The sequence below is a fragment of the Hypanus sabinus genome, chromosome 1, assembly GCF_030144855.1.
Source record: "Hypanus sabinus isolate sHypSab1 chromosome 1, sHypSab1.hap1, whole genome shotgun sequence".
In the NCBI taxonomy this organism is placed as follows: domain Eukaryota; kingdom Metazoa; phylum Chordata; class Chondrichthyes; order Myliobatiformes; family Dasyatidae; genus Hypanus; species Hypanus sabinus.
Genome location: NC_082706.1, coordinates 48,986,788 through 49,013,479, shown reverse-complemented (window position 1 = coordinate 49,013,479; position 26,692 = coordinate 48,986,788). Strand labels below are relative to the sequence as shown.

The 26,692-nt window shown below is 40.8% G+C and overlaps 1 protein-coding gene across 2 annotated transcripts in view; it reads left to right on the top strand.

Annotated features, from left to right (window-relative positions):
- The first annotated feature begins 706 nt into the window (after positions 1-706).
- The window catches only part of LOC132393539 (carcinoembryonic antigen-related cell adhesion molecule 5-like), a 43,386-nt gene continuing 17,400 nt past the window's right edge, over positions 707-26,692 (top strand). Inside the window, exons 1-6 of one of the 2 annotated variants that reach the window (XM_059968935.1) lie at positions 707-994; positions 1,138-1,455; positions 14,169-14,447; positions 16,386-16,649; positions 18,123-18,389; positions 19,873-20,136. In XM_059968935.1, the coding sequence (XP_059824918.1) occupies positions 943-994; positions 1,138-1,455; positions 14,169-14,447; positions 16,386-16,649; positions 18,123-18,389; positions 19,873-20,136 (1,444 nt within the window). In that variant the 5' untranslated portion in view covers positions 707-942. The remainder of the gene's footprint in view (positions 995-1,137; positions 1,456-14,168; positions 14,448-16,385; positions 16,650-18,122; positions 18,390-19,872; positions 20,137-26,692) is intronic. The other variant, XM_059968924.1, reaches the window with a different exon arrangement.

Below are 26,692 nucleotides of genomic sequence, written 5' to 3'. Positions count from 1 at the left end.
TATGGTGCTATCGTCTAATTATCTAACTATTTTTCTCAGTTGGGAAGACCCGAATTTAGCTCGCACTTTGAAGATATAAATGCAGGGTTGGGTGAAAGTTGGTGTTGGTGGTGGGGTATGGGTTTTACTGTTGTTATTGGGCATTGGAAGAGAATGGAAGGAATCTGCAGAATCGTGTTGTAAGTTGTCTTCGGCTCGCTCAGGGTGCTGCATTCAGCCCCAAGTCGATGGGTTTACCTGCCCTTTGATACCCCCTCTTGTTTTCAATTAAAGTTGGGACAGAATAAAATATAGATCGCTTGGGCCGAGCCAGTCAGCGAACTGCCAAAGTAAACTGGAGACGATCAGGAGAGAAATTTTCCACCAACCGCTGCGCCCAAATGTTTCCTTTCTCTTAACTATCTGGAATATGTGGCTCATACTGTTCATGAACTATATAGGCAGTTATTCTATTTTTATACTAAACGTCTGTCTGTTTCTCAGCGTCGAACTGTTACTTGACTATTTAAAATTGAGTCTTTGCGATTATGTTTCCAGCGCAATAAGTTTTCGCAGGCTGCAGATTTAGTTGGCGGAGCGAAGGCTGCGTTCAGGGGCGAGCTGCGGGTGCGATCTGGGGCGGGGTGCGGGTGCGATCTGGGGCGAGGTGCGACTGCGAAAGATGTTTAGTCACACAGTGCTGTTTCCCTATCATGACCAGTGCAAACAACTGAGCCTTGTGAAAGGAAGTTCCGAAGAAGTGCGATTAATTTGAGTTTCCTGCCTTTTTGGGAATTGTTTTGACTGTTCCGCGGGTGGGGGGCATGTTTCAACGTAGATAAGAGCGAGGATTGGAAGTGGGCCACGGGCGCATTCCGGCGATGTGACTCACCAGCTGAGCTGCGCACAGAGGCGGCTGTAGCGAAGAGGCCGGCAGCAAAAGACGAATGCTGCTCCGCCGAAATGCAAAACCACGGATTCCCTCTGCTCCTTTGCACTTTGTGCATAGTCGCTGGTGAGATACTGCTCTTGTGTTTCAAAAACCCGGTTATGCATGCGAGAGGTGTTGCTGAAACCCAGTGTGTGCTGATGTGGTACGAGGGTTTCTTTTCTATGTTACTCTACCGTTGCTAATTCGGGGCCCGTTTCTATTTACAGTCAGGCCAGAGCCGCCCGCGGCGCAAAACGAAACGGACGTGATCTACGCAGCGGTGGGGGCACCTATTGTCCTTCAGGCAGAAGTATCTGCCGACTCCAGAAGCGGCACATGGAAGTTCAGTTGCAGGGACGTAGCTGTATGGATCGGCAACATGACAGACATCAACAACGATTACTCGGACAGAGTGGAGTTGCTGAGTAACGGGTCTCTGACTTTCAAATCTCTGACAGTGAACGACAGTGGAGAATATGTTGTTACCACGAACCCGACGTTCTCCAACTCATCAGTCACTACCCGCATGGAACTGGAAGTTCTGGGTAAGCAGAGTGCGTCTGTGGTGATTGTTAACAAATTCGAGTAAAACAGCAAAGCTCAATGTGAGAGAGTCAGGAGAGATGTGAAGCTCACTGGAATGTGAGTGCAATGGGCCGAAGGCAATCTCTGCAGAGCGCTGACTCTCTACCAGAAATCATGGATTGCATCTTTTTATGTCATAGTAATGTGTTTTTCAAGATTCAATTAACCGGAACGTGAGGGAACTCTTATAAGCCCACAATTAGCGTTGATGAAAATTGCGAATAGTTTCCATTGTAATGACTGCACCGTGATATGAGTGGTTCAGTAATTGATGATGTATTTAGCTCTTTGGTTTCGAAACACACTCTGTGCTTCACTCACCCACACTCATTCTCTTTCCTTTCTTTTTCTGACCACTCTTTTCCTCTCTCTATATAGCTCCCTCTGTCTCTATGTCTCTTCATCTATCTTTCATTCCCCCTTTCTCTCTCTTTCACATACACGCACACACACACACACACACACACACACACACACACACACACACACACACACACACACACACACACACATCCACCCAGAGGCACCATACACCCTCTCTGTCTTTCCCCCAAAAATCCCATCATCCAGACTTAGTCTATCTCCTTTTACTCACTCTGAACACTTCCCTGGCTCCTTGCTCTCTGATCATTCCCTCTGATCTCTCCCCCCTCTCTCTCTCTCTCTCTCTCTCTCTCTCTCTCTCTCTCTCTCTCTCTCTCTCTCTCTCTCTCTCTCTCTCTCTCTCTCTCTCTCTCTCCCTCGTCCCTCTCTCGTTCTGTCTCTATGTCACTGCCTCCCTCGCCCTCTCACCCTCCCTCCCTCCCTGGTTCCATTTCAGACTCCGACCACAATCACCACCCCTTGCTTCCTTAAAATACATGTCTTCAGAAGCTTTTATCTTTGTCAAGCTTCTGCCCACTCCCTTCAACTCTTTCCAACGCTTTCATAATAAAACATATATGAAAAAGATTCATTTTTACAAGAGATAAAGGGGCAACGTGTCGGGCCATCCCCTCCACGCATCTTATCGCTCATACTTTATTGTCACTTCTGTCTCTAACTCTCTCTCTCTCTCCCCTCCAGCGTTTTGTTATCCGTCCGCTCTCTTCTTCTCCAGTTCTCTATCTTTCAACTCTCTAACTGTTGTTTCTATTCTTAAAAGTTGAATAAATCCCACTACTCTGCATTGTATATAACCTGCTATGAAAATAATCAGCAAAAAAGTGGTGAGATACTCTCCGGGGTAGATAGCCTGAGAGGGAGGATAGATAGCTGGAGTCGACTTTTCAAGTCAAGAACTCCTGAAAAGTTTCAAAGGTACGTTAAATGTCAGAGAAATGTGCACAATATACATCCTGCAAAGCTTTTTCTCTTCATCAGAATTGGGAAAGTGCTAAAAAGTCCCATGTTTTAAACAGAAAATTACGGTATAATTTGATAGGGTCTGGGTATTTTTCCCGAGTACAGTACATCTGTGAACAAGTTGGAGCCCTTTGTAGCTGGAATACAACTATTGTCGGTAAACAGCCCTCGATTTCTCTTTACTTCTCTGTACTTCCGATCCTTATTCTCCTTCGCCCGTCTGATCTTTCTGCAGCCATCTCTGTTACACCTCGCATATGGATATACCCAGAAAATGTGGGATTACATTTGTTTTTCTTCTCTGTTTCTTTTTTGTCCATAACTGCTGTTTTTTTTTAATCCAAGCACAAAAAGTGTCCTGTCAACTATTATCTGCACACTGTCACAAAATTCCTTTGCTTGCTTCATTTCTTCCCATCCCTGGTTAGTTGAGCCACGTACCTCCTCGATGTTCCAGTCCTGATGATGTTCGTTGACCTAAAATGTTGTTTTATTTCGACTCCTAATGTCCCGTCTGCTTCACAGTGTTCTTCTCCTTTTGTCTTTTTTTTATCATGACAAAATTCTAAATAAAATAAACGTTTCATGAGCGTTCCCACATAGATCCTGTTGCTGGTAGTGTTCAAACCGCCGTCATCTTTTGCTGGGAAACTCCCTCTCACCCCTAAAAATGCACGCACACTATTTAGATGTCTACCCCATTGCTAAGGAATGTGCATTCTTCCCAGCTGGTCCACTCAGATTAGACTTTCTGCAATTTTATTGTCCTCAGCCTCCATCACTGGACAGTAAACAATATTATCTCGGCAATCTTACATTGTCTGTGCTTGACTGTTCCAGAAGAGAACATATTCTGTGCATTTCATCTGCACGATCTGCAACCGTGCCTCATAATTTCTGTCACGTGGTAAATGGACTTGAAGGAACTACACACAACTTCGGCCTGACTGATATTTTACAATGTTAGTACGACTGCACGCTATTGATAGAAATGCCTTAGGCAAGAAAATTGTGTTAGGATTTTCATATATATATATCTTTTAGACTTCCTGACGATAGAAGAGAACCAAAATTTTATGGATGCTTTACCTTGAATATTTGTTCTAATTCTCTTATTTCGGCGTAATTCCCTTGCCTTCTATAGTTACTCAATGCATCTACACTGTGGGGATTTCTGCCAATGAGAATTAAGCAACTCGGTCTAGGATTGACTCTGTTGCTTCCGTACTGTAGTAATGGATTGAAATTCGAGATAATTGCATGTGATATCACTAACAGAACACAGGAGTACTCAGTTACTTTGAAGTAGAACAAAAGGTGCCAAATATTACCTGATAAAAATAAGTCCGACATAACACAGTAGCCTGAAAAAGGGGCTGCAACGGAAAATGAAATAATTTTCTGTAAGGAGTATTTCAGTTATATACAGTATAGTGTAGAAATGATAAAGGAATGAAAAAGCAACAGTTAAAGGGTTTTGAATCCAACAGTGGACAGTACCTTTCTCGCCACAGGTGTTGTGCGACCCCTTGATATTCTTCAACAGATTGCTTGTTGCTCCAAATTTCAGCAACTACAAAATATTAAATCTCCATTTAGGAGATTTAATGCAGGAGAGGTCGAATTACTTGAACTGTGAAATTCATGATTTTAAAGCTTATTTTCATCAAAAACCACCCCAGAAGATCGTCTTGTCTGAAAAAAAAAATGGTAAAGTGACAGAGCAGAACTGAATGCAGTTTGTCATAGCCACAGTTGAATTTCTGTTGGTGGAAGGCATAAATTTATTTTATTACAAGAAAGGAATAAGTACATTTCTTCGAATGTTGAAAACAAAGTAACATTTGATGATCATATGAAGGAAAGAAGTGCAGATGACTTTCATTCGATGAAAATGTGATCTTTGTTCTCGAGTATTAGATTGTATGTTCTTAAACTTTAAACACTCGCATATTTGGAGATAGAATGCGGTTTCAGAGTCCACAATTTTTAACGAGGCTTTTCGTAGCTGCAGGAAAATACGGAGCTCGTAAAATAAAACACCCTGTTTCTGCCCGTTTAGAGGCAGAAGCTGAAACAAGAGGCGGTCATAGTTCAAACCGTTCACTGTTGGCTCGACAAACCAGTGTCCATGATTCAGGACTGTTTTGATTATGTCAACTGGAATGTCTTTCGTGATGAAGATGTCTCCGAGTTCACGGAAGGGGTCACGAGCTTCATCCGTAAGTGCATCAAGGACTTTGTCCCCCAAAAATTGGTCAGGGTCTATACAAAGCAGAAACCTTGGATCAACAGTTAAGGGCGCGCTGCACTCATCATGCGAGACAGAGCTTTCGCTGCCGGTAACCACCAGGAACTCAAGAAATGCAGCTACGATCCATGCAAAGTCATCGAGGCAGCGAAGCGACAAAATAGGGACAAGATCCAGACGCAAACGTCCTCCAACAACACGTGCAGCCTATGGCAAATTCCGAACACCATCGCAGATTCAAAGTAAACACAGTGATGCTGCTTGCATCGCTGCCTCTCTCCCTGATGAGCTAAATCTTTTTTACGCTCCGTTCGATCTCGACAACACTAAGCCCGCCCCCCCCCCCCCCAACCCCGTCTGGAGAGCTGCCAATACGACCTGCACCTTGGTCTTCTCTGAGACTGAAGTAAGCAAATGATTCCAACGAGTGAACAGCCAGACAACCCAGGGCGGGAACGGAGTGTGCACCGCAAAACTGGGAGGCGTGTTTGCATACATTTGTAATCTCTCCCTCTCTCCGTGTAGAAACATCCACCATTGTCCCTGTACCTAAAAAGACCGAGCTAACATGATTGAACGACTTACCTCAATAATCAGCAAATTCCTGGAGATGCTTGATAGGTACTACATCTTCGGCATGCTGCCACCCATACCGGGCCACCTCCAATTCCCCTACCAACACAAACGATCGACAGATGACACAACAGCCACACTTCTACACACCTTCCTTACTAAACCGAGAGAGATGGAATGATCATGTGAGCATGCTGTTTTTGGACTACAACATTCAACACTATAATTCCCTCCAGGCTGGACAAGCACCTCAGAGACATCGGTCTTCAAACTGTCTTGTGTCATTGGATCCTGGACTTCCTGTCAGATCAACGGCAGGTGTTACGAGTGAGCTCCCTCACCTCTGCCCCTCTGGTCCTCAACACAGGAGCCCCCAGGGCTGCACATTATGCCCCTTCCTCTACTCTATGTACTTTCATCACTATGTCGCCACTTACAGCTCCAAACAGCTAATTAAGTTTGCAGATGATCTTACATTGATTGGCCTTATCTCCAATAATAAGGAAGCAATCGACAGAGAAGAAGTCATCACTCTGACAGTTTTACCAAGAAAACAACCTCTCCCTCAATATCGCAAAAGCAGAGGAGCTGGTTGGGGACTACAGGAGTCACGGAGACAGCCTCACACCATTGACATCAATGGATCTGGAGTTTATAGGATGAACAGCTTCAGGTTCCATGATAAACACATCACCAAGGACTTTATTTGGTCTCTACGCACTGGCTGTGTGGTGTAAAAAGCACAAAAGTTCCCTTTTTACCTCAGACGGTTGAAAAAGTTCGGCATGAGACCAAAGTCCTAAGGACTTTCTACAGGGGCACGATTGAGAGCATCCTGATAGGCTGTATCACTGCCTGGTACGGGAACTGTACTTTATTCAATCACAGGACTTTGCAGAGAGTGGTGCGGACAGCCCAGTGCATCTGTGCATGTGAACTTTCCACTATTCAGGACATTTACAGGAATCATTGGGGACCTGAGTCACCCCACCCCAAGGTCCAACTGCCACCATCCGGGAAACGGTACCGCAGCAGTAAAGCCAGGACCAATAGGCTCCAGAACAGTTTATTCCACCAGGCCATCAAACTGCTTAATTGAATGTAGTCTCCGTTATACATTGATAACATTTCTTTCAGAAGTTCAGAATTTTTACTTTAAAGTCTTGTATTTGATATTCACACCATCGTAAAATACTGTAACGAGCTACCCAATTTATACTTCTCTCTATGTCTTCTGTATCCAATGTTTAGTCCAATCCACCAAATCAACACGGATTTCATGCATCGTAATCTTATCGATCAGGACATGAGGAGAAACCTTTTTTTCAAATGCCTTATTAATAACAAAGCAGACAATAGCAACAGCCCTCCTGTCATTTAACTTCTTGGTCAATTACCATAACAATCTATCAAGTTTATTGCGCAGGATCTGCGACACACACGTTTTTTCCCAATGTGAGTACAGTATATCACATTCACATGAATATTTTCCAATGGCTCCCTTATTACTCGTGGTGAGGCTTGCAGACATTTCGTGATCAGTGTTCTCAGTGCTGTCCTGCTTGAACAAATTAGCTCATAGGTAATCCTACATTCCTCTGGCCAGAGTGGATGAAACTAACGTTGTCAAGATGAGAGCAACCTCCTCTCCTGCTTCTCTCAATAACTTGGGACGAAGAACATCGGGCCTGAAGACTCATTCACGCTAATTTTATTAATAGACGCAATGCAGCTCCTTCTTGCTCACAATATGCTCTGGCATTATTAGCACATTGCACTGTGGTCTCATTATCCTCCATGTCCTACCCGTTGGAACTTGATGTGAAGACTCTCGTTTAGTACCTCCAATGCTTCCCATGAGTGAACTACATAATTCAGAGTTACTTCCATAGTTAATTTATTTTTAATGTAGGTATACTATGCCTTTGTATTTTCTCTACTTCTATTTGTTAAAACATGTCATCCCCAATTATCGACTGATGTATTTTCCCACTTCCTTTATATTCCTTCAGGGTTATGTCTGGAATGGGTTATAACTGTTAAAGGGGCTTAATGTAAGATTGACATTGTGTTGTTGCAGTTAATTAAGGTTTTGGAATGACCATTGGTGTTTTCTTCTCCCCGTGGTGATTTCCGCACTTAAGAGTCAGAGACTCCAGGCTTCAAGGCGCTGTCTTCTAGGAGTGGATTGCACTTATTAAAGTTCACAAGAATAAAGTATGATCTCATACATCGAATGAGATTCCAATGCTGACAGTTTGTTTCTTTGAACTAGAGGAACTTCAGTAAGTAATTACAAGATTAAACAAAAGTTACTTGCAGAGAATTTGTATGAGGGGAAAATCCTATTCCAAAATGTCTGTCGATCTTCTGCAATTTAAATTACTGTCTAACAGGAATGGTAATTACATGAAACTACTCAATCCTTAATTTTGCTGGCAACCAATGACATTGAAGAGCCCAACACAGCAACATCCCCTTCTGTGCGTTCTGGCTGTAAAGCCTATGCCATTAATTTAAACTGCACATATGCCCGTGCGTTGCCGATAACCCTCGATCCATTTCTATTTATGCGCCTCTTTCAACGCCTCGAGCATTACTATCGTATCAGTTCCCATCGGCAGAAACCACAATTCTGTTTGTGTAAACGTGCCTCATGCAGCTTCATGAAACTTCTCCATTCAGCTTAAAACGATGCCCGTTGGAATTTGACTACATGGAAGCAGACATTAACTAACGTTCATTCGAGAGTCACAGAATCATAGAAAAAAAAATAGAAACAGGCATTTCGGCCGATATAATCCAGACCAAAAGCATTTAAGCGGCCTACTACAACAACATACACCAGGGCCATAACCCTCCTGTCCCTATTATCCATTAACAATCCAAACGGCTATCAAACGTTGAAATCGACCTCGCATAGACGACGGGGGTTGACAGCTCATTCCATACTCTCAGGACCCTCTGAGCGCTGATGTTTCCCCTCAAGTCCCCTTTAAACTTCTTACGTTTCAACGTTAAGCCATGACCTCTGGTTGAGTCCCACCTAATCTCAATGGAAAAAAAAAGCCTGCTTGCATTTGCCCTACCTATGCTGTTGAAAATAATGCTTACATTACTCGTCATGATGTTGTATACCTATGTCAAAGTTCCTCTCAGACTACCACTTTCTAAATTACACAGTCCTATTCAATCTTTTCCTTTAACTCAGGTCACCAGATCCAGCCAGATCCTTGTAAATTTTCTCTGCACACTTTCAAACTTATTACATCTTTCTTTCAAGTAGGTAACCAAACCGGTACACAACACTCCAAGTTAGGCTTCATCAACGTCTTATACAACTTCATAATAAACTCCCAGCTTCTGTACTTAGTACATTGATTTCTGAAGGCCGGTGTTCCGAAAGCCTTCCTTACAACCCTATTTACGTGTGTCGACACTTTCAACAAATTATATATCTCTGTTCCCAAATCACTTTGGTCTACTATATTCCTCTGCCCTCTAACGTCAATTCCTTAGGAGCTACCCTGGTTGGTCCGACGGAAGAATTATGCATTAAATTCCATCTGCATTTTCATCCTATTTTCCAGCTGATACTGATCCCTCTGCAAGGAGAGATAGCCTTCCTTACTGTCGACTACACCCCCAATCCTATTGTGTCATCGTAAATTTGCTGATCTAGTTAAGATCAGAGCGTTGATGAAAATGACAAACAACAAAGGAAGCAGCACCGATTCCTGCGGCACACGCTTCAGTCAGAGGTGGCAACCCACTGCTATCACTTTAACAACTCCCAGAAAGCTAATGCCTAATCCAATTTGCTTCCTCATCGTGAATGCCGAACTACAGTACCTCCTATGCGGGACCTGTCAAATGCCTTGCTAAAGTCTATGTAGACAAAATCCACTGCCTTGCCTTTATCCACTTTCCTGGTAGCTCCCTTGAAAAACCCTATAAAACTGATTAGACATAAACTAGTAGGCACGAATACCAATTAATCATAATCAATCCATGTCTACCCAGACGTTTAGAATGTCTTCCAGTAACTTTGCCACAACTAAAGTCGGAGGCATTGGCGTACAATTTCCTGGTTTATGTTTGGAGCTTTTGTTCAATAGTGGAACAACGTTGGATATCCTCCAATCCTCTGGTGTTCCTCATGCGTATAAAGAAGTTTCAACAATGAACCGGCTAATTTCCCCACAAGAAGGGATCTATGGTGTTATGTGGAGAGCAGGTGGGAAAACAGGTCTTGTTTTTATTGGCTATACAGACCCAATTAGGAATGGATGGCCCGAATAGCATCCTCCCATGCCGTAGCCATTGAATAATTTTGTGATTCTGTACGTAAGGACAAACATAACGATAGAACCACCTGCAATGTCAAACCCTCACCTTTCATTCTACTTACCATGCCACCCATTCTTTTTTGGAAACTGCCTTTCATGTTCCTCAAAGTAAGCCTTATCTATATTTTTTGTGGAAAACTCAGTTAATCCTATTACTTTCGAAGCGACTTCTCAGATATCCCTTAATCTTTAGACTCTTCCCTAAAATATACAGAATTTAATAATGACCACGACGTTCTTTATTGTCCTAAAAGCAACTTGAGCTGTTTTGAGTGGGTGCGTTGAAAGCTATTGTGAGCAGGATGACATCACCAGTACAAATTGAATGCACAGTTAAGATCTTCAAAACAATGATCCGTGCAACAAATAGAAAGACATACAATCTGAAAGGAAATTTTGGAAAGGAAATATTGGAAGTCCTGTAAGCGGCATTCGGGGATTGTTAAAGAAATTAAGCAGAAACGTGGTGTGGAGTTGCATTTTACAGAGCAATAAAACGCAAGCCCGGATGTTTAACAACTCTATTTACTGCAAGAGGGCTTACAATAACATTAAATCTTCAAGTAGCCGATAGGTTCCATAAGTAACACGATCGGTGAACTGGACAGGGGTCTAAGGTGACAGCTCGGAGAGGAGTTGGGAGTAACGCATGTGAGTGTGAGTGTGTGTGTTTGTGTGCGTGTGAGAGAGAGAGAGAGATTGGGGGGGGGAGGGGTGAAGAAAAACGCTAAAAGATGGTGATGTAGTTTGGTTAGAATGGGAATGTGAAGAGAGCAGATATGTAATGGAGGGAGAACAGCAGGAACAAAAGAAGCTGTTAGCTTTGCAGATTTGAATACACATAGGATGCGAGAATGAGGACTATTATCGGAAGGGTGAACGGCAGTGAGAAACCAACGGAATGGTTGGGGATCGATCGAGGAATTCTTGTGTGTGAAACTGGACGGGGAGAGCAAAACAAACGCGTGTATCTGCGGAGATGTTGGGATGTGAAGTGAGTGGAGAAGGGACAAAATACTGGTGATAAGTAAATAATAATTAATGATCAGATATTCAAGCTGTGGATCAACATTCATTTTTGTCTATTCACAAGTAGGAAATGACCACAAAATAATTGTGGTGTGCGGTAGGCAAATAATTAAAATATTAGATGACTTCATATTTCGCTAATCAAATGGGAAATGTGATATTTTATTCCAAGAAGAAGAGTTTCTTGTATTCGTAGTTACCAATTTGCCATGCTCCCGTTACAATACACGTAAAGTCACTATCGGGGAAAGAATATATTTTATTTTTATCAAACGAAGTTTAGCTGCAACATAATAGTGTAAATGCTGGATCTTATAACTTCAGATTTGTTTATTGATCAGAGTTCCTTATCACTCTTCTATAAATCCTTCAACCAATATCCACATTTGACATGGAAAAGGCGCTTGAAGTTATATTACCCATTAAAGTCGGCTGTTCAATTCCTTCCCGTGGGTCATACAGGCTGGCATGACAGCCCAATGGTAGAGAGATGACAATCCAGTTCGAACAATATATGCAGAAACTCCATTGACACCGATATGTTTTCAGAGCTCTCGCAGACAGGTCACACCAGTTGTTAAACTGCTAAGTAAATTTAATATAGATTGATAAATATTGGTATATTTTCAATTACTTTAAAATTTTCTTTCAACAAGCTCTTCTACTCCAGTAAATCCCGAAAAAAACTGTAACAGGGTTTAAGAGATGCATAATAAACAGAAAATTTTGGAAATATTCTGCAGGCCGTGCAGCGTCTGTGGTGGGAAAAGCTGAGTCAGGCGCTTAGGAATGCTGACACTTTCTCAGAGATTGGAAAGATGTAATATTGTCACTATGCTCCAATGTTCATCTGACTGTAGAATCTTATTTATGAATATATAGATATAGATGAGAGACAGGAAAACTATTGTTTCTAGAAATTGTCATAGAGTTTAGCACAACATTGCAAGCTGAATGGTCTGTCCACTAAAATACTAGCATATATTGAGTTTGAGGTTTCATCTGAATTACATTAATATGAATACTTAGAACCATCCTTAACATCATGGTTGAAATATCAGCCTAGATTTTATGATCCGAATCAATGAACTTAAAGCAATCTTTGTACGTGGCAGATGTCAGAAGGCATTTTGAAATTTAGTACATATTATTAATTTCTTAACCTTATATTTCTGCTTACATTTCAAGATATATACTTCTGCAAAAATGCGTTAGTCAATCTGTGCAAATGTGTTAGGCTAAGGTCAATGCCTTCTGTTTGTGCTTTATGACTAGATAGAAAGAAGAATTGTACAAAATTGCCGAATAAATGTGTTCATACGAAGATAGAAATACATATTGAGATGTTTCAGAAATAATGGTTTGCAGATGAGCTCTATATATATGGTATAATAGTCCATTTATTGAATTATAAATTAAGAAATAAATATAGTTTTTCTGCAACCTTCCAAACGCCCACCCATCTTTCGGCAGTTTTGTAACGTTCCGACTGCAGGGGGAACAAGCCAAATATATTGACATGAAATTTCCTGAACATCACTGACATCAACATTGAATTATATTTCTGATTTATTGGTGATTGATGGTGATGAATGGAGGAGTCCACAAAGTTGGTAGGATGTTGTTGATGTAAGACTAATAGCAATATTTCTTAGACAGATGCTAGAATGTGGAGCAACAAAAATCTGCTGTAGGAATTAATTGTGTTCATTGAACCAGTGAGAAGAATTAAATAGTCTGTGTTGATCTAGAGATTTGATCCGAAAGTTCGACCATCACTTTACTCTGCTCCACCCACTGACAACAAATGATTTTTTGGAAGACGAACATGTGAACATATTTCATTCATTGTATTGCATTGTTGTTCAATCTGTTAAATTCGAAGGTACGAATAGTCTCTAAAGGTTTCTGTTGCCCTACTTTAAAACATTCCCGAGAGATCGTGCTCCCGGCAGTTTTGCAATGGACCATCAACCCAGGTAAGTCTTAAATTGTTGCTAAAACTCAAATGCAACGCCGCTTGTTCAAAATATTATGGAACAGCTCTTCACAAGCAAGCCGGAAACTTAATGCACAATAGTTACCGCAGTGCCATACCCTGTGAAGATTAATGGGCCAAGCTATGCTGTTGGTAGGAAAACTTGATTATTAAGCATTATAAAGTCACCTCCTAGAATCAAGGAGACATAGGGCCAAAGAGTAATGTAACCGGCCTATCCATTTACTGATTCAAATGTTTTGGAAATGTTATTAATATATCTGCTTGAACAACTTCCTCTGGAAGTACATTCTATGTACTTAGCGCCCTCTCCGTGAAAGAATTGCACCTCGGGCCCCTTTTAAATATTCTGCCAGTCAGTTGGGGTGTGTTTTACGAGTTACAGTTTCCTTCCCCTGGAAGAGTATATATTCTTTTACATTATCTATGTTCACGATCTTCTTGAACAACTGCAACAAAACGTCCCAGTATCTGTACTTAGTGCCCTTACCGATGAAGGCAAGAGTGCAAAACACCATCTGTAACATCTTGTTGAACAGTGTCGCTTACTTTCATGGAGACATGGAGTTGAGCTCCTAGTTCGTCTTCATTGCGCAACAACTTCGTCTGGTTGGAAGAATGAAAAATGAATGTCACTTGTTATATACTCCCTAGCGAATTCTGGTATGTTCAGAACAGTACAATGTATTGCATTGAGACAATACTTGAACAATGAGGCAACTTGTTATTTCCCTTTGCATACCCCAGCGAAGTACTCTGTACTTTCATAATATCTGACCTGCAACAATAGCATGTTTTCCCACATGGTCTATTTATATTGCTGGAAACAGCCCCGATTTTTAGTCGGCTTGTGTAGTTGAACTCTCAATGTTTAGTAGGAATACATGTTTATGACTGGCACGCAAATCCTCGTCCTCTATTGTTGCAAACACCTGAACAATATGTTTTTATATAATGATGAGAAATATACCAGCAATACAATAAGTACCAATGAAACAAAGATGTTTACGTTCTTCTTAAAAGAAAATAGTAAAATCTACTTTGCTTGTTATAATTAAAATATATTCCATGAAAAAAAAACACAACCAACAAGCTGGGGTTTACGAAATTATATGCTGTGTCTTTCAGTTCCAGTTTCGAAGCCTATAGTTGTAACGAACGTTTCTGAGGTCTTGGAGGGCCATGGGATTCTCACAATGTTTTGCGAAGTCACTGGTGATTCACCCACGATTCGTTGGTTGAAAGATGGAGAATTGCTGCAATACCACGACAGAATGAACATTTCGGCGGATAATCTGACAATAACAATTGCATCAGTCAATAGGTCCGATTCTGGAGGTTATCAGTGTGAGGGACACAACCCTGTTAGTACGCAAATAAGTGATTTAAGAAATCTGACAGTTTTCTGTGAGTATAAATATCTTTCGATTCAATGGTAGAATTTATCGTATTTTATGCCCTTCCTTTCCATTTCTTCACTTCCCTTGCCTTTCCAACCCTTCCATTCCATCCGCTTTATTATCATTTCTCCCCTTCCCTCCTCATTCATTCTATGTTCTTCCCTTTCCTTCCTTTCTCTCCCATTCTCTTCTTCCCACTCCCTTCAGTTAACCTCCTCTTCCTTCTTTTCCGTTTTTAATATACTTTCCTTCCCTCCCCTTCTGTTCCTGTTTCCTTTCTTCCCCTCCCTTCATTCTCTTCTTCTTACTTTACGTTTCTTCCGTTCCCTTTTCCGCCTCTTCCTTTTCTACCCTTACATTCTCTTCCATCCCCTGCTTTCCCTGCTCTTCACTTCCATAGCTTTCTTTTTCCTGCTCAATATTTCTCTTTCATTTCTTCCCTTCTATTCTCTTCCATTTTACTTCCCTTCCCTTCCATCTCGGCTTTCTTTTCATCTCTTCCCTTCCATTTTCTTCTATTCCCTTTTATTTGCATCCGTTTCCTTCCCATGTCTCCCCATCCATTCCACATTCTTCCCTTCACTTCACTTCCATTCTGTTTTCTGGTAGTACCTTTGTATTCATTCCGTTTCTTTCTTTCCCTTCCAATCACCTTTGTTTCTCCTCCCTTTCATTCTGTTCCTCCTCTCGATCCTTCCACTTTGTTTCTTCACATCCCTTTCTACCCTTTCCTTTCCTTTCCCTACCTACGCTTCCCCTCCCTTGCCTTCTCTTCCTCTCCCTTCTCATCTCTTCCTTTCTCCTTCCTTTCTGTCCCTTCTCTTCCATTTTTATATTTTCCTCCCCTTCCCTTTCATCTTCTTTCCTTCCGTTTCCTTCTCGTGCCTTCTCTACCCTTTCCTTCTCTTCCATATCTTTTCCTTCCCTACCTTTCTCTTCCAATCCCTTTACACTCATTTCTTTCCCTTTTCTTCGCTTCGCTTTCCTTCCCATCACATCCATTACAATTTTTCCATTCTCTTCACTGCCGTTTCCCTCTCGTTCATTCTCTTTTTCTCTGTCGTCCTTTCCCTCCCTTCTCTTCCCTTTTGACCTCTTTTCTTGTCTTCCCTTCCCATGTTTTCCATTCCCTTCTCTCTCCTTGCTTTCCATTCCTTTCCTTCCCTTACTTTATTGCACCCCTTTTCTCCCTTCTGTTTCCTTTCCATCCCTTTCTATTCTTCTCCAACTCCCTATCCTCCTTTTCCCTCCCCTTCCTCTCCCTTCCCTTCCAATTCCCCCCACCCCCTTCTTGTTCTTTGCTCTCTTTTGATTTTTGATCGCTGCATGCAATATAAAACAGGTAAGATCAGTCCTATAATATTATGTGGAGTTTAATTATTGCAATTCCGAGAAGAATGTGGGGGCTTTAGAGATGCTGCAGAAGCGATCCAGCAGGATATTAAATGAATTACGGAACAGTTGTAATTACAGCTGTTCTGTAATCCATTGATCCTTATTAGCAGTAAGAATAGTTCTTATTTTGTTGTTCTGGAAATGTGGGGGCCAAAGGGAGAACTAACCGAAGTTCATATGTTCGTTCCTGCAGATCACGTGGACAAGCCTGGTATAAACTGTTTGCATTGCAGTCGCTTAGAGATGAGAAAACAAAGTGTTTCGTTGGTTTGTTGGGAGGGTGCATTGATTTAGATCTTGGTCCCTGTGTATTTTTTCAATCTTGAAGATTTAAGCATTCATGGAGTATTGAGAGAGACCGGTGCTGATCTCGAAGGAACAGCTGCTTCTGAACTTGCAAAAGTGTAGGAACGCAGTTACAAACCTTAGTTCCACTAACAACGAAACTAATATCCATGTGGAATGTTGAGAAATCTAGCAAACTGAATCATAACGTTGCCAAAATTAAAGGTTTCCAATGCTATCAATGGAAAACTTTGCTGTTTTATAGATGGACCAGAGAATATGAATTTGTCTGTAAATCCAATGGATGAAGATATTACACTGGGAACAAATGTCACCCTCGAGTGTTCTGCGCAGTCCATTCCGCGTCCCGAGTTCAAGTGGTTCTTTAATGGTGAAACGTTGGATCACAGGGGGCCAAAGCTGGATCTGGTGGAGGTTCGCCGTAATAACAGTGGCAATTATACATGCCATGCCTACAACAATATGACGGGACATTACATGAACTTAACAAGGACGCTGAACCTGATAGGTAAGGTTCTGTACCAGTTCAGTAATAATTTGCAAACAAATAGCCAAAAAGAAACAAAGTAAACAAGATAGTAAACTCTTTTTCTTAGGGGTATGGAAATATAAAACTGAGGGGAGCTGGAGGATGCTGGGACATGAGTTCAATTTATAGGCTTCGAGTAGGAGGGTTTTATTTTAATATGGACGTGAGATTAGCATGAACACATTTTTCTGTACCCATAAAAGGTGGTGAGTATAAGAAGTAAGTTGTATGTAAGTGGCTGGCCAATAAAAGGGCATCATTTAAGAAGTAATTGGATGGTGCATAGAAGGACGGTACTGACGGTATTGTGGTTGGCATGGATTAGCAGTGCTGCATGCACCATTGCACCATCCCGACAAATCTTCTGTCACCTCTCTTTCTCAAAGAAAATTAACGTTTGATTTCTCCCTGACTAATCTCTGATTTCTTTTTCCCCCTTTAAAATACCGAAACGAGTTGTTACGTCCATTCTATGCCCACCTTCACACGACATAAGCGTCATCCAGGTGGCTCGTGGCCTCCTCTGTGAATGCAAAAGAGGAGAATCTAACTCTGACCATTATCCTTCGCTTGCCAGAGGGCCTTAAATCAGGCTCACTTGTAGTCAATATTGATAGCCCTACTGTAGTCCCGCCATATGCTTCACTGAAAGCGACTGTGGAAACTAACATTTTTCTGGAAACTGGTATCATTTGCCCCAGCAGTTTCATGTTACCGCAGCAAGTCGAGTCTTTTCACATCGCTCACCCAAAATCACATGATTATTATGACTATCCTTATGCATATTGTTGATACCATTCTTTCTAACACTGCCATAGGGCATCACATAAATCAGAATATATTGTGAAAATCAAACACTAGAATACGCTGATTATTATTTCTCTAATCTTAACATGTTTTACATTTTTAGATCGTTCTGCAGGCTTCTCATGTAAATGCATTGCGTATTATCATAAAGATGGCAATGGACATCGATTTCTCTAACATCCATTAATGATACCCCCCCCCCCACCCACCATCATCACTGGGTATCCCCTTTTCTTTCTCTCATTTTATCTATTTGTCTGCCCTTCGCCTCCCTCTGCTGATCTGCCCTTTACTTCCTTCCATGGAATTCTGTCCATTCTTGTTATATATCCCCTTCTTCATCCCTGTATCTCTTTCACCAATCAATTTCTCAGCTCTTTACTTCACCACTCACACTCCCGGTTTGATCTATCACCTTGTGTTTCATTCTTTCCCCCAACGGCCCACCTTTTAAATATTTTCCTCGTCTGTTTCTTTCTCCAATTCTGCGGAATGGTCTCGTCCCGAAACTTCGACTGCATTGTTTTCCATAGAGGTTGCCTGACCTACTGAGTTCCTCCAGCATTTTGTGTGTGTTGCTTGAATTTCCAGCATCCGCAGATTTTCTGTTGAAAAGCAACGGTTGTCTTTTTTTTTATCTTCCAGAGCCAATCTCGAAGCCATTCATTATCACGGATGTTTTATACCCTGTCGAGCATAATGACACGGTGACGTTGACTTGCAAAGTTACCGGGGACGTGAAACGCATTGAGTGGATTCTGCCCGACGGCATTGCCTTGATAAATATATCACTTGACAACGTGAATTTGACTATACAGTCAATCGATAGATCATATTCCGGTGCATACTCCTGCCAGGCATGGGGTGTTGTTAACAATGAAACAAGCGAACCTTTTCCAGTAAATGTGTCTTGTAAGTACAAGCTAATATATGGTTATTATTTTGAAATATTCGTGTGTGTGATCAACATGCTGATGAAGCAGGCGCATTCTGCTACCATTATTCGACCCGCAAACGATTAAGGCTTGGTTGGAAAGACCGATGTTCTATTGCAATACTGTATGCCATGAAAAGCAGAGTGCGAATTTATGCGTTAGCCTGATAATCACGAAGGTCTGTCTCTTGAAACAGAGGTCGTTGTCTCTAGGGGATAGAACCTCAAGTTAAATGATTACAGATTTAGAGGAGTAAAGGCGATAGGATCAATAATTGGCCAGAGGAGAAGTCTGGAAGTTAGTGTATCAAGAGTCAAAATCTGTTCATAACTGATCCACGACCCGGCATATGGAACTATCATTCTGGTCATATTTTGCCTATAGACACGCAATGGGTACACAGCTGCCTTCTATCTTGGAGCCCTATTTGACCTGTTAGAGGAATTCTTTCTTTGTGGAACATCCATGAATTTGAGAGTTCGTGTCATTGCATTAGTAGAAGTCTAATTGTTCTGTACTGCATGGTCAGGATGTAATTTAGATCGAGCTTTATAGCGAACTCAGCCAGGGTATCAACATCGGTGCACGTTCATCTTTTTGATATGTCATCTATCGATGGATGGTATAACATTGAGAACATGAAGGTCCCTTGAAATAACAAAAGAAAGTAAATTCTCCCAAAGGCAATGTTTTCCCTGATGCATATTCACTAATAATCTGCATTAAATGTTCATCATGAAAAGGAACACAGATGGTGCACTTCTGGGGTTGACACGTAACTTTGACATTGAGTTAGACTCCTAAATATCCAAGAACTTCTAGTCATGACAAAGTGGTTTTACATTCATTTGCATAATGAAAATAATATCAAAATGGCCGCGTGTTTTCAACCCGTTTTAGAATTGTTTTAATTGCAATATTGATTTACACAGTTCCAACTTTATGCCAAAATCTGTATTTAACAGCAAATTTGTTTGAAATTCAAAAGGCATCTTATAAGGGTGTTGCCTGAATGAGAGGGCATATGCCATGAGTAGAGGTTTGGCAACGAGGATTATTTACTCCAGAGTGGCAGAGGCTGATGTCAGACCAGATAAAAGAATAATATTATATGAGAGGCATCCAATATGCACCAGCTTAATCACACAAACACTGAAAGTGAGAGGGAAAGTTCTAAGGAGATGTGTAGGCCGTGTTTTTTTGGTACGCTTCAGGTACCTGGAATTCGCTGCCATGGCTGGTGATGTACAAAGATACAATAGGGACGTTCAGGGTAGGTGCATATATATGCAGAGGATTGAGAAACATAGACAAAGTGCGGGCAGAAGGTTTTAATTTAATTTGGTTTCATTAGCTTACTTATTTTAGTATAATATTTGTGGACTGAAAGGCCTGTTCCTGTACAAAAACATTATAATAGTCTATGCTTTCTTAAATGTAACTGCATTACGTTATTTTAGATGGACCGGATTCAATTAAGATTACGCCTGAAGACAGCAAAGAAACATACAGTGTCGAATCAAATCTCACGCTCAACTGTATTGCGGAATCAGTTCCACCCGCAGAATTTGAATGGCAGCTAAATGGAAAAAGACTTGAAAAGAAAACCCAGGAACTTGTTATTATCAATATGACCAAAGATGACTTCGGAAATTACACCTGTCGTGCTTATAATAACATCACTAAAATATACGTCACGACAACAAAACTAATAGTTGCAAACGGTAAGTAATTATCTCTTCAGCTATCAAGTATTAACCGGCATTATTCATTTGTCAGGATTCACAAACGGGTGACACTGCATGAACTGTGACTCTAAAATTACAGTTGACAGAATGTGATAAAAAAACACAATACAGTAACACCACCAGAGATCAGTGCAAAAAAAATCATAAATAAAATAGCAGCTAGCAACACACACAATCTGCTGGAGGAACTCAGCCGCCAAATTAGCATCTCTGGAAAAGAGTACAGTCGAAAAGAGTTTCGGGCCGAGACCCTTCATCAGGACTCTTAATTTTTTTTTCTCTTCGGTACTGATGAAGGTTCTCACAGAGACAGAGTCGTCGAACAGTACAGCACAGAAACGAGTCCTTGGGCATATCAATCTGTGCAGAACGATTAGTCTGCCTAGACTGCCTAACTCTTTGAACTGTACCTGCAATATAACCCTCATTATCCAACCCATCTTTGTATCTGTCCAGATTTCTCTTAAACACTGGAGAGGGGACAGATGATGATGCCAAACATCGGCAATAGAAGCATTGATGGAAAATTTTATCAGATGGGAATATTTCCTAACAGGAATAGCACCAGCTACTAAGATAGAGGTGGACAATAGGATCTTTTTAGAGACGCTTAAAGAGGTACATGGATCTTAGATAAAATAGATGACTATGCGGTAGTGAAATTCTAGGCATTTTCTAGATTAGGTTACATTGTTGGCACAAAATTGTGGGCCAAAGTGCCTGAAAACTGCTGTAGATTTCTCTGTTCAATGTTCTGTGTTCTAGGTCGGGATAAATAAGCAGGAATTAGAAGGGTTATCAAAACAGAGAAATGGTCAAATCATATAAGGATTATTTTTTATATGAACAGAGGATGCCAGAGGCTTAAAAGAAGTGATGCAGAGAAGAAAATGTCCTCACTTTTAAAAAGTCCGGTTTTATATTCAAAGATTGAACTTGCCGTTTGCAGTCTCATTGTGGAAGCAGGATTAAGTTGGTGTTTTTTCTTGACATGTATCTTGATGATATGTCAGAGGTTGTATTTGGTGCTTGTATTTCATGATTCATTCATAGCCCAAATCTGTAACATGTTTGTGTATCCCAGAGAGACCCCGATTGTGTGTGTGTGTGTGTGTGTGTGTGTGTGTGTGTGTGTGTGTGTGTGTGTGTGTGTGTGTGTGTGTGTGTGTGTGTGTGTGTGTAGTGTATCTATGGTGTGCTTGTGGATGTTTATGTGAGTGTGTGCGCATACTGCAGCATATATCTCATACATCAGAACAGCAGCAATAGATTATTCAGCTAAAGATGCTGCATGGAACCTGTAAAACTAGTGATCAAATACCATCAAAATTAATCCCATCAGCCTATCTATAAAATGTGCACGTTCCTTCATTTCTTGCACATTCACGTGCCTGACAAAATTCCTGTGTTTTGCTTTATTGCATTCGGCAACAGCACTACCACAGCAATTGATTAAATGTGTAAAATCTTGCCCAATACATTTCACAGAGACACAGTCGTCGAACAGTACAGCACAGAAATGAGATCTTGGACAGATCTAGTCTGTGTTGAACTATTGATCTGCCTAGCTCATCGAACTGCACCTGCAATATAGCCCCCCTTTTCCGGGCCAGCTTTGCATCTATCGAAATTTCTCTTAAGTACTGATATCGAACCCGCATCTACAACTTCTGCAGCCAGCTTTTTCCATACTCTCAGCGCTTTTTGAGAGAAGACGTCTCCCCTCAAGTTTTCCTTAAATATTTCACCTTTCTCCTATCTGTTCTCTCACCCAAAAGCCTGCTTATCTTTACCGTAGCTACATATCTCATAATTATAATTTCCACATTCTCCAGGGCTCTAGGGAAGAAAGTCCTAATCTGTTCAAATTTTCCTATAACTGGTCCTCAAATCCTGGCTACACTTTGTAAAATTTTTTTTGCACTCTTTCAACTTTCTTAACATTGTTTTGATTACTGAAACGTGCCAAAAGCTCTTTTATGACATCATCTCCATGTGACGCCACTCACAAGGAATTACAGATAACTCTTGTATTCTGAGAATCCTCTGCTCTGCCATGCTCCTCAGTGCATTACAGCTCAACGTGTTTTGTTGATGCATGTATTTATTTAATTAACTTTGACTCCAAGATCTCTCTGCAACACTATTAAAGGTCTTATCCATAACAGTATGCTGCCTCGTTACATTTGCCCCACCAAGTGCAACACTTCACATGTATCTGGTTTAAACTCCATCTTCGATTTTTCTGCCAATATTTGCAACTGAACTATCTCGCGCTACATTCTTTGCCAGGATCCTGCACTACTTATGACTCTACCAATCTCATTATCATGCACAAACTTGCTACACACCAATTTACATTTTCATCCAGTTCATTCATAGCCATCACAAACGACAAAGGTCCCAACAAAGACTCCTGAACAGCATCACCAATGCAGACCTCGACCACCAAAACATCTCTCGATGTGCAAGCCAGTTTTGAATCCAAGCAGCCAATTCGCTGCGGACCAGGTGCATCCTACGATCTTTTTCAAATGCTTTACTAGAATCCATGTATGCAACATCTATTGCTCCACCTTCATCAATCTCTCTCGTTACCTTGTCAAAAATTTCATTCAAGTTGTTAAGGCATGAAATGACACATACAAAGCCATGTTAAATATCCCTAATAAGGGCATGGGATTCTTAAAGCTAATATATCCTATCCCTATGCATTCTATCCAGCAGTTGTATCACAACTGATGTGAGACTCACCAGTCTATCGTTTCCAGTATTTTCCCTTGTTCCCTTCTTCAATAGAAGTACAACATTAAGTGTTGGCCGGTCCTCTTGGCCACCTACGACTAGAGAGGTCAAGAGATACAAGTCAAGGTTCCAGCAATCTCGTCCAATCCCCCTTCAATAACGTGGATTTAATCCTATTGGGCACTGGGGACGTATCCATCTTTAGACTCATTGGAGTCCTAACGTTTCCTACTCCTTGAACCCTAACCACTCTTGACCCAAAGGGAATAACTGCACTCAGTTTCACTTGCCCCATCACTGAAGTGTTCCCACAACCAATGGATTCACGTTTAAGGCCTCTTCATCTCATGTCCTTGATAATTATTGATTAATAATGTATTATTATTATTATTATTATTATTATTATTATTATTATTATTATTATTATTTCTTATGTTTGTATTTACTCAATTTTCGCCTGCTGCACACTGGTTGAATGCCCTAGTTGCTGGTTCGTATTAGGGAACCTAAAATTCCCCTGACAACATTTTTTTCTTAACCTTTGAACATGCTTGTTCTTCAATGTCTCATCTATCTGCCTATCAATCTAGCTATTTATTTACGTATGATCTCTTCCTTTACAACATTATTTGTTTATTTCTATTTGGTCCTTTGAATGATGAATTTCCAGCTTTTTTACTGACTTTGAGATACAGTACAGAATCCGACTTTCCAGCCCATGGAGTCACTCCGCCCAGGAATTGTTGCATGTACCCTGACACAATGAAAAGTTTTTTTTTCTTTTGCCTGCATAGTGTTCATAGGGATCAAATCATTACAAAAGGTACTGACGTAGAAGAAGGTGAAACAATAACAATGCAGAATGAAGTATTAAAGTTGCAGAAAAGGTAAATTGCAGGAGAACAATACAATGTGGTTTATAAGGTCAAGTGTCTAACTTATCGTAAGGAAAACTATTTAATGGTGATGGAGTAGCTGTGTACAACGTGTCATTAAGCTTGTTCGTAAATGTTTTCAATTTTTATTGATCTTCTGAACAATGGAAGGACGATAGGAGAAATGGCTAGGCTTGGTGCTTACTTGGTTGTACTACTGAGGCAGCGAAAATCATAGACAGTGTCGCTGGGGGCTGAGTTCCATGGTGATTTCAGCGTTTATTTCCCCTCTTACGTGCAGAGCAGTTGCTACACCAAGCCGTTGTGCATCCTCTTATTATCACCTCTATGGCACATCAACAAAAAACAGATAACGGTGCGTGGGTACATGCCTAATTTCTTTAGCTTTTTCATCAAAAAGAGACTTTCCTGAACTTTATTGACCATTACATCTAGATGGTTAGACGGAGACAAACTATGTTCACTCATAGGGTCTTGAAGATCTCAAGTTCAAAAGGAATTTAACCCATCAAGATTTTTTACATCGGCAGTAGTGAGAGGTAGAGGTGGAGGCGGTAGCATCGAGGTTTTAAAGGTATTATGAAGCTGTTAATTACCAGGATAATGGACGGAATGGACATCCACATGCAAAAGTGATCAGTTGAGTTTAGAATTTAATTATTTGCTTAATCAGTTCTGCTCGATAACATGGACTGAAAGGTTTGTTGCTCTGTTGTACTGCCTATAAAACATTAGAACTGAACGTATGCCTTTGTTGCAACGTCACCGGAAAATAAATAGATGGCAAGAAAATAAGTCATATAATAAGATGTGCTGAATTGCCCATTAGTTTTATGTTCTATATGACTATATGTTCACAGAAGAAAATTGCCCTCTTTTCTCTGGATGACGTTTTACCAATATTTTCCAATCTCACCAGCCGGATGTCATGAATTGCTCACCGCCTTCTTTATCTTCTGTTGTATTTATTGCCCTGCATGTGTTTGCGTGAACCATTTCATCTGGGCCCCTACAGATTTTCTGTCTTTTTGTTCTCTGTACTCATGAACAAGTCTCTGCCTCCCAAGCAGAGATGCTTTTCTCTCGTTTTGTGTAGAAATAGTTGCATTCCAAGCAGTTTATTCCCAGAACAGCTCATAGCTAAGTTTGGTACAATGATATTGGCCAATACTCAGCCTCATTCTCTCCACTTATTTTCAGTTACATCTGTACCTTGTTTGTGAATATGAGCAACGATTTCCTGGCGCATTGCCAAAATCTTTGCTAAAATCCAGCTTGGGAAATTAGGCTCCTCTGTCCAATCTAGTGTTGTCTGCCAGGTACTTGCGGTTGCCATGAGCATTTCCAGCTGTTTATTTTTGCTTTGTTTAGGTAACAAGTTCTATGACTAAGTTTCCAGCTGGCAATGAATGTTACTGCTAAACTAAGAGGATCTTATACATTTGAATTTTCAACCATTTCAGGCTGTGCAGTCTCCAAATAGCGGAAAACAAAAGAGCAAGATAATCTTACTAAGTGAACTTCAGTAATTAGCTTTTGTGCCTTTAGATATAAGGTTCTGCTTGATAGAATTACTGATCTGATCTGAAGGAGAACTTGTTAAATTTACACTCAAATAAACGCTTCGTTGGACAGAGGAGACTGTTTTAATATTTTACATTTTAGCAATGAATTAGGCAATGTGCCACGCGAGCAGCTTACACTAAACGTCCATGAATTCTTCGAGTTTGACTTTATAGAAACAGTCCCTTCCAGCTTACAAGACCAAACTCTCTGTGTCTAGCGCATATCACTACACACCCTTTCTCTCTCTGTCGTTGCATTGTAATTCTACCATCCTCTACAGTATCCTCCAGCACGTCGTTCCCATGATCCCTTGTTAAAAAAAGCAATCCCCATTGATGTCAATTAAGCCGTTCCTCTTCACCTGTCAATGAAAGCACAACAGTGCTTCTACTTAGAAATTTGCGGAGAATTGGTCTGACACCTAAAACTTTGAGAAACATCTATAGATGTGCGCTGGAGAGTATATTAACTGGTTGCATCACAACCTATTATGCAAACAACAATCTGTTTGAACAGAGAAGCTTGCAAAGAGTACAGCCCAGACCATCACGGCAAAGCCCTCCTCACTTTTGAGTACATCTATCAGAGGTGCAATTGCAGGAAAACACGAGCCAACATCATGGAGCCCAACTAACCAGGCCAATTCCAACATAACTTATCAACAACAGCAAAACAAAAGCGATCCGTTCAATTCTAAAGAACTATTAAAAAGCTGTCGAAACGGACTGGTGGAACACTGGAAAATACTGCCCTGCTCTAAAGAGCAACTTTCAGCTAAAATCAGTGTTTCTTTTAATGTGTGTGATGGCCATAAAGTAGTAAATGATTTAGAAAGTCCTTCGATTTTAAATGACTGTAATCGTGATAGCAGACATGGCTGAATACAAGGGAATGAAGGTTTATACTCAAACATAAAGCGCCCCATTAGTGAATGACGTGGAATCCGTTTCCATTTTTTTGTTGGCTTTAAAGTTTCGTGTATACTATTTTTGGAGCCATGGCTTTCTGAGTATATACAGGTCTAAGTATTGTGTTTTAGTTTTAATTATTTCTTGAATTATATTGTCACCAAAATAGCGCTAACGTTATTTGTTGATATCACTACATTTCACGATGGTGACATCGCTCTTATGGTGATTTCCACCTGCCGACCCCACCGCTTCTTCCCTTCATCGTTGCCAGATCGGGATCTGTAGAATTAAGGTACAGTTGCCATGAGCAACGATATAACAGGTCACACTATTATAGGAAGGAGGTGCTTAAATTGGAAAGACTACAACAAAGATTTATAGTAAAGTTACGAGACCTAGAGGATTTGATTTAGA